The 11,928-nt window shown below is 39.5% G+C and overlaps 4 protein-coding genes across 5 annotated transcripts; 2 read left to right on the forward strand and 2 right to left on the reverse strand.

The window, feature by feature from the left end:
- Positions 1–617: 617 nt before the first annotated feature.
- Positions 618–2,228, forward strand: LOC6579742. Of its 2 annotated transcripts, none has more exons than XM_044010449.1 (4): positions 618–1,004; positions 1,062–1,190; positions 1,272–1,413; positions 2,029–2,228. In XM_044010449.1, the coding sequence occupies exons 1-3, from the start codon at positions 851–853 to the stop codon at positions 1,388–1,390; spliced, it is 402 nt and encodes a 133-aa protein (XP_043866384.1). In that variant the 5' UTR covers positions 618–850; the 3' UTR covers positions 1,391–1,413; positions 2,029–2,228. The 2 variants fall into 2 exon arrangements, with proteins under 2 accessions (XP_043866384.1, XP_002005624.2); XM_002005588.4 differs by having other exon boundaries at positions 620–980.
- Positions 2,229–2,269: 41 nt separating this feature from the next.
- LOC6579743 (parkin coregulated gene protein homolog) lies at positions 2,270–6,232 on the reverse strand. The gene is made up of 5 exons (XM_002005589.4): positions 5,616–6,232; positions 5,370–5,542; positions 3,399–3,570; positions 3,070–3,219; positions 2,270–2,551 (listed from the first exon to the last, which is right to left on the reverse strand). Exons 1-5 carry the CDS (start codon positions 5,875–5,877, stop codon positions 2,391–2,393), a joined length of 918 nt encoding a protein of 305 aa, XP_002005625.1. The 5' UTR covers positions 5,878–6,232; the 3' UTR covers positions 2,270–2,390.
- Positions 6,233–6,660: 428 nt separating this feature from the next.
- Positions 6,661–9,596, forward strand: LOC6579744 (serine/threonine-protein kinase hippo). Its single transcript, XM_002005590.4, has 2 exons — positions 6,661–8,171; positions 8,281–9,596. The coding sequence occupies exons 1-2, from the start codon at positions 6,896–6,898 to the stop codon at positions 9,021–9,023; spliced, it is 2,019 nt and encodes a 672-aa protein (XP_002005626.1). The 5' UTR covers positions 6,661–6,895; the 3' UTR covers positions 9,024–9,596.
- A 388-nt stretch (positions 9,597–9,984) lies between these two features.
- On the reverse strand, positions 9,985–11,817 carry LOC6579745 (rab proteins geranylgeranyltransferase component A). Its single transcript, XM_002005591.4, has 3 exons — positions 11,633–11,817; positions 10,458–11,555; positions 9,985–10,394 (listed from the first exon to the last, which is right to left on the reverse strand). Exons 1-3 carry the CDS (start codon positions 11,679–11,681, stop codon positions 9,988–9,990), a joined length of 1,554 nt encoding a protein of 517 aa, XP_002005627.1. The 5' UTR covers positions 11,682–11,817; the 3' UTR covers positions 9,985–9,987.
- Between the last annotated feature and the right edge of the window lie 111 nt (positions 11,818–11,928).

The following is an 11,928-nucleotide window of genomic DNA, read 5'->3' on the forward strand; positions in this document are numbered from 1 at the left end:
GACACGAACCGGTTAAAATCGGTTCAGTTGTCTACTTCCCATGGACCGACTTAAGATAGAGCTGTCCATGGGCTACGTTCATGGCCAAGAAATTCATTAAAAATAAAAAATAAAAACTTCTGTGCTAGACAACAGCTGACAATAATCTTATCACATCAGATTCATAGATAACTATTTGTTTGGCCAACACTTTTTTAAAGGTTGACAGATATATTATTTTTTTTTTTTATTCTCTCAAGCTACAAACTGCGCAGTTAGGCTGAGCGTGTGATTAGAAATGAATTTAAATTGTTTGATTCGCTTATCATGTGAACAAAAGTCGAAATGTCTAGTTCAAATATATGTGTGTACAGATGTATATACTTATTTGGGAAACCTGCCTCCAATAAAAAGAAAAATCCAGCAAGAGACCTCATGAGGCATACACACTCTCTCCTATAAACAAAATGGCGTCAATAGCTGATCTCAATCTGGGTCCCTCTCCCTTTTCCTCTCCCTTTTATTCTCCCTCTCTCTCTCTCTCTCTCTCTCTCTCTCTCTCTCTCCATCTCTCTCTGTTATCAATCTCCAGCTGTCTGTTTGAGAGCTCTATAAGTTTCAGCTGAAGCTTAGCCTCCGATTCAGTTCTGTCTTGAACCTACTTTGTGTTGCGTCTACAATTTCAACAAGCTCTTACGCTACAGAGCGTCCAAATCTATAAAAACGTGCATTTTTTTAAATGCCGCGCAAAGAATTGTGCAAACAAAACTTTTGAAAACCGAAATCGAATAAAATATTTTGGCTAAGCCAAAGGTGTCTATAGAAAAACTGTGCGAACAAATTTGTTACAGCCACAAACGTTAAATTTTGAATGGTGCCAGTGTTAGTTAACGACTCGAAAATTGCTAAATACACTTCCAAAATCTATACTAAATCTAACAATCGCAGCAAGCTGCAGCTCACACAGCTATTTTTCATAATCAACCATTTCAATCTAAACTGTAAGTTTTCTCCGTTTTACCCATGTAAATTAGTTCCTTATTTTATAAATTTTTTTTAAATTGTTTTTTTTTTTTTTTTAGTTGTCGAAATGGCTTTGCCGCAGGGAGCCTATGCGGCTTGTAAATTACGTGAGCAGTTCCAGGAGAAAGACATGATTGTCTCACGCCTAAGAGCTGCGAACATTTCTGATAAAATTGACAATAATGCACGTAAGTGGAGGAGATGATGATGAGATAGTGATTGAGAGTGTTGGAGAGAGTGATTGAGCTATATTATTGTTTTGTTTGTAGAACGTGAATACTCGCCGGCCAAGTACAATGATAAGCTAATGAATTCCATTTGGGGCCTCTACAATCGCTATTCGCCACACAATGTCAAGAAGAACGAGTACGCCCCGCCCAAATTCTAATTAAAACTGGCGGCGCAACAGCTGTAAGTAATCAAGATCATGTATGACCGACTGCATAATGCTCGTTCGCAGCTCAATGCAGTCTAAATATTTCTTAATTTTCAATTCGTATTGCCTTCGTGGATGAATTTTATAGTTCATGGATCTGTATATTGATAAGCTTATCAATGTTTCAGTCGGGTTTAATCTGGACACACGTAGACCCACGCCTTCAGTGAACGTCTATGCATAATCTGAAAATTTTCTAAAACAGCAGTTTTTATATTTAAAACTTAGGTGTAGATGTGGATAGACAAACAGACATTCTGAGGGGATAACTACATATATTATATAAATATTACTATAAATTATTCATATATTCTTAAAAAAAGAAAAGCATCAGTTTATCTTATTATTGTCAATTATAATTCACTATCTTCAGTTAAATGTAGCATATATTTTATATACATACATACATATTCAAAATTTTGATCAAAATTAATGCAATTATTAAAGTGATCTATAATACCTGTAGCTTATCTTAGTATATTCTCATAGATATTTTCATATTTCTCATTATATTATTAATATATCATATATTTTATATACAATCCAATCTAATTTTGTCCCCCGTCCTCTCTCTCTCCATCTCTTTCTAGCCCCTATTGAGCTGTTGCGCCTCCATTGCAGCCTCTGCCTGAAGACGTTTAATTGTTTTTTGGGCTATTGGCTAATGCTGCTTGCTGCACAGGCACACGCACACATATATACGCACATACTTACACGTAATATATAAACACTATATAATCTCCACATATATACTCAATTATATAACAACAAAAACATTGAAAATTATAAATAACAAATTTATTCATTGGCATCTATGTAAAATTCAATAAATACTCGTGATAAATATAAATATATATGCATATATGTATATGAAGCAAAAAACATGTAAAAGCTGCTTTTCATTTTAGCCATATATGAGATACAAAAAGATAATCAGATACAAGATACGAGATCAATTCAAATAGCAGGACTCATAGGTCGGCACCATGTACTTGATATTGATGAACGCATCCTCGCCGCCGTGCAGCTCAAGCACCTGCAGTGTCTCATCTATCAAATCGCCCACATTCAAATTTTTCTTTTGCGCATAGTCGATTTCGTCGCCACAGTTTACTAAACAAAAAAGAGAAAATTTATTTAAAATTGAGATATTTATTTTATATATCTGCAGACTTTTCTTTTCTAAAAGATCTAAGTTATAGAATCATCTTCTGATAGATATTTATATATACTCTTTTATCTGAATATCAAATTCCTTACATAGATAAATTTTCAATATTTCTCATATTGTACACAAACCCTAGGGCCCAAAACTTACTTCAAATGGAAAACTTGTGTATACCATAAAATATACACTATAGTCATTAATTATTTTATATATACTATGCTCCACAGAACGTAGAACCGTAATATATTACGTATACGCATGCAGTCTAAACACACAACAATGTCTTCAACTACTACTACTACTACTGTTGCAGCAGTCATAATCCTCATTTCATTTGCATTTGCCTTTAGGCGAAACAAATCCAGATTAGTCTAGAAAAAACTCCACGTATCCTAACTCTATGATAATCACAACCATTACTTAAACCACCCTCGTTACATTTCTGCACTCAATTCGCACTTACAATTCTTCACTTTGAACGCATTGAACATGGGCAACAGTTGTCTGTAGAACGGCACCAGGGCGGGACCCACCATATCGGAGGACATGACCAGTTGTTGTATGATTTTCAATGTCGTGCACATCACCTCCACGTTGCGGGTGCTCAGTGCGTCTGCAAAAGGTAAACCAAACAAAAAGTAAAACAACAAGAAAAAGTTACAGGTGCAAATTAAAGCAAAAGCAATTTGCGTGCCAGGACAAATACTTTTTTTGTCTAGGCAGCTCTTCGATTTTGGCTCTCCATTGTATATTTGGGTTTTCCGATTGCCCCCATCGCCGGCAGGTACTCACTCTTTAACGGTAAAATTAATTGCGGTACCACGGGATGGATTTTATCGCCGCCCGCTTGAAGCAAATCGCTAACGCCCTGGCGAGCATAGGTCTTATATGGATGCTTCGGTTCGGCCAACCCATCGAAGAACAGCGGCAAATAGAGACTGTAGTCCAGCTTGTCAATGTCCACCTGGAAGCGAAATACAGGTGAGCTGGTGACAGTTAAGGCAAGTTTTCTTGCGCCTTGTTTTACAGGTGTAAATGTGCACGCGATGCTTGTTAAGTTTTCCTTTTTGAATTTCTATTAAAATGTCTTTCATTTGGTGGGAAAGTTAAATGGGTTAAATATATATATATATAGAGAGAGAGATAGGGAAAGACTGCGTGATTGAAAACGGTTCAAGCAAATCATAAAACTTTTCCTTTGTTTTTTGTTTCTTTATTTATTTTTTTATTCACATTTTAATTTTCGAAGTTTTCCTATAACTTGCATAAATCATAAATTATACATGAATATCCCTTTCATACATATATGATATGCATACAAATACATATATAGTATAGTTTATAGCCAAAAATTTCTCGAATCACTTTGAAAGTCCCACAATGCAAAATCTTTTTATATAAAAAAATATATATACATACATATATTATATTCATATTTGCCTCAGCTTTATGCTGAGGTATTATTTATAGATTGTGATAAAATAGTGTGTACTTAAATAAATGAATACAAATACTTATATATTATTAGGGGAAGATATGCAGTGCGTACTTTAAAAAATTTCAGAATATATACAAATTTCCAAAATCTAAGTAAATATACTGCAAGTTTGAAAGTTTTGTCCTATATGACTAATATGTATATAGCCATATTTTTGCGCACCTCCCTTTGCAAATTACCTTGTAAAAATATGAAAAAGGCAAAACTTTCCATGTAAAATCTTTCTGCTTCCATATGCAAGTCAGCTCTATCATCAGCTAAGCCTAAGCCCCACTTAAAGCTCCTTCGATTGACCTTCAACCTTGATATGCATATACGACGTATTATACGTACATATAGCATATATATGATGTATATCTCTGTCACTTGCATATCGCTCATATGTAAATGAACTGTCAGAAATGCCGCAGCGCTAAATAAACAAACGCACCCGCTTAAGCATCATACCAAACATTTACACATGACATTGAAAAGGCCAAGCCAGGCCAGACCAGGCCAGGTTCCCTGTTCTATATATTATGTTCTGGTATTCTCTCTTTTTGAGTGACTGACTGGCTGACACCTGGACGTCACAGCTAGTGTGGCAAACGCGAATGCGAAACGGAGTCACTCCGTTTGTTTGTTCCGGAAATAGACAAATTCTATATAAATATATACATAGGTAATAACCTACATATATCTAGCCATATGAGTGTCGGAGTTCTTCTAGTTTTTTTCTTTGTGCCAACACTTCAAATATAATTGGACACGCAGGTGTGCAGTCGTTAGTCGGGGAAATTGGGTCTAACACCTATTGGCAATTAGTTGGCATTGATTTGTTTGGCAGGTAATTTACGAATCAAAGTTCAGCAAATACGGAGAAAACATTTGGATAGTTTCCCTTCACAATCGATTTAAAGTACAAATTTTTAGATTTATGCAGTTTTTGTTTGGAATTCTCAAACAGTTTAATCGCATGCAGAGTCACTATATTTATACGTTAAGGATTTCGTTTTCAAATTTTTTTTTTATTTTCCCTTTAGAAAACGAAAATGAAGAAAAAAGGGTCTATTGTAGTTTCATACTAAATTTCCTAGTAGTCATATATTAAGAACTATTTTAAAAATTTCCTAAAATTGAAGAAATATGAACTAAGTCGAAGCTTTTTTTTGCAATTTAACTAATTTTTTAAGACTTACTTGTCTATAAAATATATATGAAAATTCCCTGATTTAATACTTAATATACAAAATATAATATTAATAAAAATTGCTCCGTCTACTCACCGTCCAGCCAATCTTATCGCCTCCGCACAGATATTCCATTTTAATGGGCAAGTCTCCGCGATCAAAATACATGCGAAACAATGTGCCACGCCTCGGATTCTTGCTAGCCGTGCAGGCGTTAAGGCTAGCATTCAAATTGCATGATGAAATTGATTTCTGCTGTTTCTTCAGACCTAAAAGTAAATACAAATAATCAAAATAATCAGACATTTTCTGGGGTTCCGGAAAACGTTTCGAAATACGAACATTTGGGATTCGGTGGACGACCTCGTGCGCTTGCAGTGACGGGTGGCTCGTGTATGGGACCGTTAATGACTACCGTGTTTTTCTGCTGCGATTGTATGGAAAATGGCGGCACATAACGGGGTCGCGTACCCTGAATGCCGCTAAATGGCCGTAATTGTGGTGGATTTGCGGATTTGGAACGTTGTTTCAGCGATATGGAGTTTGTATGTAAATCATACGAGGGCCGCGCTCCATAGGCGGTGGTTATGCGTGTATTAGACATTTCTTTGTTGCGTTAGTCGTCGAACTGTATTCAGCTAGCGTAAACAACAAACTGACGACCTGAGCAAAAGGTTCAGGAATTTTCTCAATTTCTGTGTGTATTGGTATCCTCGAGCGTTACTATGGCGCGCGTTGCTAGGACAGCCAAAAGCACAGTGACTGACTGATAAGACACATTGTTTAGAAATTGCATATAATGGTATTTATGCTCTTGCCGTTGCCAGTAAACAAACGAATTGGGCAATTTTTTAATTTAAAAAATGCGCCAAACTGCGATTACATGTTGCACTCTGCTAGTCTGGCAACGTCGCACAGCAGAAAATATTGTATAATAAACTAAATGAATATATTGCCTCTGTGTATATAAATAGAGCTTAAACTTAAAGCTTAATAAATGGTGGTTGATAGTGCTTTAATTTTTTATTTATAATAAATATAATTGTTATGCTAAAATGGGACTTTTTCAGCTGTCACGCGCCACTTATAAAGAGAATCGATAACGATAATTTACATTGAATTAAAAGGTAAAAGAAATACTAATTACACAATATTCAAATTTTCTTTACCTTTTTCAGTCATAAAACAAACTTATTTATAAGATTGCTCCAATTGATTACATATATGCCCATTATTAAATGTATTCCCAAGCCTTACCATTTGTACTTGCATATTGTTTACATGAAACCACTGACCAAACAACAGTGATACAACAAAGAAATAAAAGTATTTTCAAAAGGATAGTTTAATACCAAACGCGTATATTCCATGGCTAGTCACTAAAAAATACCAGTGACTAGCAATTTTGCTGCACCAGCTCTACTGGTGAACGAATAAAGAACAAATGTGGGTGCAAAAAAAAACCTTGCATTAAATTGGCAATTATCGTGGCGCAGATATTGTGTTGATTTAAAACCAATATACCGCAAATACCTACGAATTGAAGTAAAAAGCAGAGCCACTGGCACTAGCACAGCTAACGCATATGCAGACGTAGAACAACGACAACAACAGCCAGCAACATGTCTTCCAATACAAATGGCAATGGTGAATTAAAGAAATTGTCAGAGGAATCTCTGCTGCAGCCGCCAGAGAAAGTGTTTGACATAATGTACAAACTGGGCGAGGGCAGCTACGGTTCGGTATATAAGGCGCTGCACAAGGAGAGTAGCTCAATAGTGGCCATCAAATTGGTGCCGGTTGAGTCTGATCTGCACGAGATAATCAAGGAGATCTCGATTATGCAACAGTGTGATTCACCCTATGTGGTGCGCTACTATGGCTCCTATTTCAAGCAATACGATCTGTGGATCTGCATGGAATACTGCGGCGCCGGCAGCGTCTCGGATATTATGCGTTTGCGCAAGAAAACTCTGACGGAAGAGGAAATTGCGACCATATTATCGGATACGCTCAAGGGCCTGGTATATTTGCATCTTCGTCGCAAAATCCATCGAGACATCAAGGCAGCTAATATATTGCTGAATACCGAGGGCTATGCCAAACTGGCGGACTTTGGTGTCGCTGGTCAGCTAACAGATACGATGGCCAAAAGAAATACAGTTATTGGAACTCCCTTCTGGATGGCTCCGGAGGTGATTGAGGAGATCGGTTACGATTGTGTGGCGGACATTTGGTCGTTGGGCATCACAGCGCTGGAAATGGCTGAGGGCAAGCCTCCATATGGAGAAATACATCCGATGCGTGCCATATTTATGATACCACAAAAACCGCCACCCTCGTTCCGGGAGCCGGATCGCTGGAGCACAGAGTTCATTGATTTCGTTAGCAAGTGCCTGGTCAAGAATCCGGATGAGCGAGCAACGGCCACTGAACTGCTAGAGCACGAGTTCATACGCAATGCCAAGCATCGCAGCATACTGAAAACTATGCTGGAAGAGACGTGCGCCATAAGGGAGCAACAGCGCGCCCATCGCGCAGCTGGTGGTGCCATGAGCCAGGCCAAGAGTCTGGCCACCCAAGAGGGTGGCCTAATGCTGCACGAGGAGGAGAACGAATACAATTCAGGCACAGTCAAGACATTTGTAGATCCCGGCACTTTGGTGCCTGAGAAATTCAATGAATACCAGGAGAACTCGGCCTCGGATGCGACCATGATAGCTCATCGCGAAGATGTGGACGATGCTACACTGGGTCCCGGCGGCATAAAGGCAGGCATGGCGAAGGCAGCAGCCAAAGCGTCAGCGACAGCAGCCGGCGGTGCTGGTGGCACTGGTGGCAGTGCTGATGTGGCCACAGTGGACAGCGGCACCATGGTCGAACTGGAGTCCAATTTGGGTGAGTGAGAAAGGAAATGGATAAGTACGGAAATAGTAATGGCAGCCATGTGAACTTATCTCAAGCAAGGCATTCGAATTGTTTAAACATCTTGTCTTCCTTCCGGCAGGCACAATGGTCATTAATTCAGATTCGGATGACTCGAGCACGGCCAAGCGTAATGATGATCAGAAGCCGCGCTATCGCTATCGTCCACAGTTCCTCGATCACTTTGAGCGCAAGAATGCGGGTCCCGATGAGAAGGCAACGACGGAGTATTCGCCCGCTGCCGTGGAGCAACAGCTGCAGCAGCAGCAACAGCAGCAGCAGCAACAACAACAGCAGCAGCCACAGGAGCACTTGGCTAGTGGTGCGCATGATGCCAACAATTGGGAGCACAACATGGAAATGCAATTTCAGCAAATCTCAGCAATCAATCAATATGGCCTGCAACAGCACCAGCAGCAACAGCAACAACAACAGCAGCAGCAGCAATTGCTCATGGCGTATCCCCTAATGACCGAGCAACTGATTGCGCTCAACAATCAGCAGAATTTGCTGCGTAGCTCGCAGCAGCAGCAAGGCGGAGCGGCAGCTGCAGCAGCAGTTGCTCCTGCAGCGCCGCCGCCCGCATATCAGCATCAGCATTTGCACACACAATCGCACGCCTATGTAGAAGGAGAGTTTGAGTTTCTCAAATTTCTCACCTACGACGATCTAAATCAGCGACTGAGCAATATTGATCACGAGATGGAGCTGGAAATTGAGCAGCTGAATAAAAAATATAATGCCAAACGACAGCCCATTGTGGATGCAATGAATGCGAAGCGCAAACGCCAGCAGAATATCAACAATAATCTAATTAAGATATAAAAAACAGAAGAGATAACAATTTAAACATACATATATACATGTATATACTCATATGTATATATATGTATATGCGTAAAAGCAGAAGGAATAGCAAACTCATTTTGAGCAGCAGCTGATATTGTAAGTGAAACGAGAACGTAAAAGCTTTATTGTAAAATGCACTGAAAAGCAGATATATCTATATATACTATATATATTTATTAATATATAGACAAGATGAAAGAAAACAAATCACACTCGAAACATATTGTAAAATGCACTTTGTATCGTTTCATAATCGAATTGTGGCATATTATATTAATTTTAAATGTTTCTTTTAGTACTGCCTCAAAAAAAAAAAAAAAAACAAAAACAAAAAAAGAAACCCCCTCTCAAAATGCTGCTCAATTCAAAACATAAGACTAAATTGGTGCGTTCAACCTTTGTTAACTAAACTTTATACTATTATTTAAACAAATTAACACATTGTGTTATTTTCTATTTTCTATTAATTTAAGACCCACACACAATTTGAGTGCATCACAAGAAATTTTAACAAGCAACTGTCAAGCAATAAAACAAATAGTAAGGCAACATTTTTATAATGCATATTTTTGGAAGAGATATATAGATATATATATAGAAATCACACGCATACACACTCACATACATACATATAAAGTATAAAATATATATAGTAACTAGTGTTTACCTAATAAATAATTTACACAAATATACATACGTATACATATAAATATATAAATTTATATGCAAGAACATATTTGATTTTAAACTAAAACCTAAAGGAAATAGAAAACCTGCTGCGAATTTCAATTGTCCAAGATATATATATATATATTATATATATAATTGATAGTTTAGCATGTATATAGAATTATTCTCAGTTTTTTTTTTCTGTTTTCTCAATAAAGTGATGAATAAATAAATAATAAAGTTTTCTTCCTTCATTCTTCTCGTTGCCCTGTTATTCCGCTATATCCATTTGCTGTGCTGCCTGCTCCAAGTCCTGCAGCTGTGCACGCAAATCCTCCGGCAGGCTGTGCTCATTCAGCGCACTCGGATCCTCGCCATCGACAACAATCTCCTCTGGATCGGGTGCTCGCGGCAGAAACTCTTCATTTTCATAGAGCTGGCTGAAGATGTGACGCGCATTCTCTATGGCCGCATCATAGTCCTGCTCGTAGACGGGTCCAGCGGTGCAGTAGATGGGCGTGGCCGCGTTTGCAATACTCTCGGCAGCTGGAGCGGCTATTGTAAAGTAGGCACTGTAGAGGATCTCACTGGCGTTCGGGTCAAAAAGCTGCGCCACAAAGTCAGCCAAATCTCCAGCTGGATTGGAGCTTACTGCAGGCGTCGTTAAGTGGAGTATATCTAGAAAATGTAAAAGATTTCTAATTAATAAGTGTTTACTTCAAGAGTAGCTGCGACACCTACATAAACCCTCTGGACAGGCGCCCGAATAGTGTGAGAGTTGTATCAGGCAAGCCTCCCGCTCTCCACTTGTCGTAAGCAAGCGCAAGAAGTTGACGCCTCCGCCTCCCTTATTTAGCTCTTCGCTGCCCAGGGGCTTGGAGGTAATGAACAAGCCTCTCGATAAGCGCGGTTCGGGGTCTCCGAAGTGGGTGGCCAATGTGGCTGGCAGTTGGGAGGGAGCAGAAACTAAATGCTTTGCCCGCAATGTTTTCCCTGCGCTGCTCACAAGCAGCTCGCTCTCCGTCCAATTGATATCCTCGACGCTGCGCTTTAGGCAATAGATGCCCCCATAAACAGCGCACAGACGGCAAAAACATTGCGGCAATTCGCCACAGCCGTACATGGGAAACAGAAAGGGCGTATTGCCATAGCGACCGAGGCTGCCAAGGAAACGCTGGGTGCGCTCCATGCCCGTCTCGAAGCTGGTGCTGGCATCGCACATGGCAATCGCTTGCATCACACAGTTGGAGATCTTCTCCGTCACCCGCTGTGCCTGCAAATACTCCAGAAAGGTGCCTCCGCGAAACGCTAACGAATCCTCGTTGCATTTATCTTCGCCGTAATCATTGCAAGCGGTCAGAAACTTCATCAGGAGTCGTTTCTCGACCATAGTCAGAGTTTTGGTATTAAAGACATCGCTGCGGGAACAGGGTACTGAGACGAGTTCTTTGCTGTACAGCATACACACATGATCCAAGGAGCGAAATTCAGCATAGCGACAGATATTCGACTTGATAAGCAATTGCACCAAGGAGCCAGCGCAATAGGCGACACGTGGACTTAGATCCAGGCTAAAACGACGAGACTTCTCTAGCAGCGATTCGCGTGTCCAACTCGTTGTCTCCTGCTCCTGCCCCTGTTCCTGTCCATGCTCCTCAGTCGCATTATGCCAGGTGTAAGTCCCATTGCGCACGCTGCTGCTGGGCTGCTCCAATAATTTATTAAATGCCTCCAAGCTAAACGAGCTCCAAACGTCGCCATAGTAGTCATTGGAATCAATGTGCAGGACATTTTTACCTATGCGACTGGCAGCGGCGGCAATGCAGGACTCCGCGAAGCCTAAAAAAAATAACATTCATGACTCATCAAACTGAAGTCGTAGAAAAAACAAGACTATAACAAATAACGCCCTTTACCTGTGCCTATGACTATCAAATCGAATTCCTCGGGTAGATCATCCGACATGGTTATATTTAACGTTTAGGATTTACTATAAGAATGTAGCCGCTTTAAATATTTATTATTTTAAATAACAAATGTTAGTGCTTTTAAACATTCGTTATTCCATACAGCTGTTCTCTGCCTTAGGATTAGTACGCTGATGACAAAGAGAAGAGTATGATGGTATTTTTGCTTTATAGAAAATACTGCCTGTCGTAAAGAGTATCGTTTAAAAATACTTGTTGTAACCAGTGCTGCCGGTTGTTGAGCT

The sequence above is a fragment of the Drosophila mojavensis genome, unplaced genomic scaffold, assembly GCF_018153725.1.
Source record: "Drosophila mojavensis isolate 15081-1352.22 unplaced genomic scaffold, ASM1815372v1 contig_80, whole genome shotgun sequence".
In the NCBI taxonomy this organism is placed as follows: Eukaryota; Metazoa; Arthropoda; class Insecta; order Diptera; family Drosophilidae; genus Drosophila; species Drosophila mojavensis.

What these genes read in the sequence shown, in the direction of transcription:
- LOC6579744 (XM_002005590.4), top strand. Translation starts at nt 6,896, where the DNA reads ATGTCTTCCAATACAAATGGCAATGGTGAATTAAAGAAATTGTCAGAG. An exon ending in CGAACTGGAGTCCAATTTGG is followed by an intron (nt 8,172 to 8,280) that starts GTGAGTGAGAAA and finishes TCCTTCCGGCAG; the next exon opens with GCACAATGGTCATTAATTCA.
- LOC6579743 (XM_002005589.4), bottom strand. Translation starts at nt 5,877, where the DNA reads ATGTCTAATACACGCATAACCACCGCCTATGGAGCGCGGCCCTCGTAT. An exon ending in GCGATAAGATTGGCTGGACG is followed by an intron (nt 3,571 to 5,369) that starts GTGAGTAGACGG and finishes TTTCGCTTCCAG; the next exon opens with GTGGACATTGACAAGCTGGA. An exon ending in ATTAATTTTACCGTTAAAGA is followed by an intron (nt 3,220 to 3,398) that starts GTGAGTACCTGC and finishes TACCTTTTGCAG; the next exon opens with ACGCACTGAGCACCCGCAAC.
- LOC6579745 (XM_002005591.4), bottom strand. Translation starts at nt 11,681, where the DNA reads ATGTCGGATGATCTACCCGAGGAATTCGATTTGATAGTCATAGGCACA. An exon ending in TTTGATAGTCATAGGCACAG is followed by an intron (nt 11,556 to 11,632) that starts GTAAAGGGCGTT and finishes TATTTTTTTTAG; the next exon opens with GCTTCGCGGAGTCCTGCATT. An exon ending in CGCCTGTCCAGAGGGTTTAT is followed by an intron (nt 10,395 to 10,457) that starts GTAGGTGTCGCA and finishes TACATTTTCTAG; the next exon opens with ATATACTCCACTTAACGACG.
- LOC6579742 (XM_044010449.1), top strand. Translation starts at nt 851, where the DNA reads ATGGTGCCAGTGTTAGTTAACGACTCGAAAATTGCTAAATACACTTCC. An exon ending in GTTTTCTCCGTTTTACCCAT is followed by an intron (nt 1,005 to 1,061) that starts GTAAATTAGTTC and finishes TTTTTTTTTTAG; the next exon opens with TTGTCGAAATGGCTTTGCCG. An exon ending in TAAAATTGACAATAATGCAC is followed by an intron (nt 1,191 to 1,271) that starts GTAAGTGGAGGA and finishes TTTTGTTTGTAG; the next exon opens with AACGTGAATACTCGCCGGCC.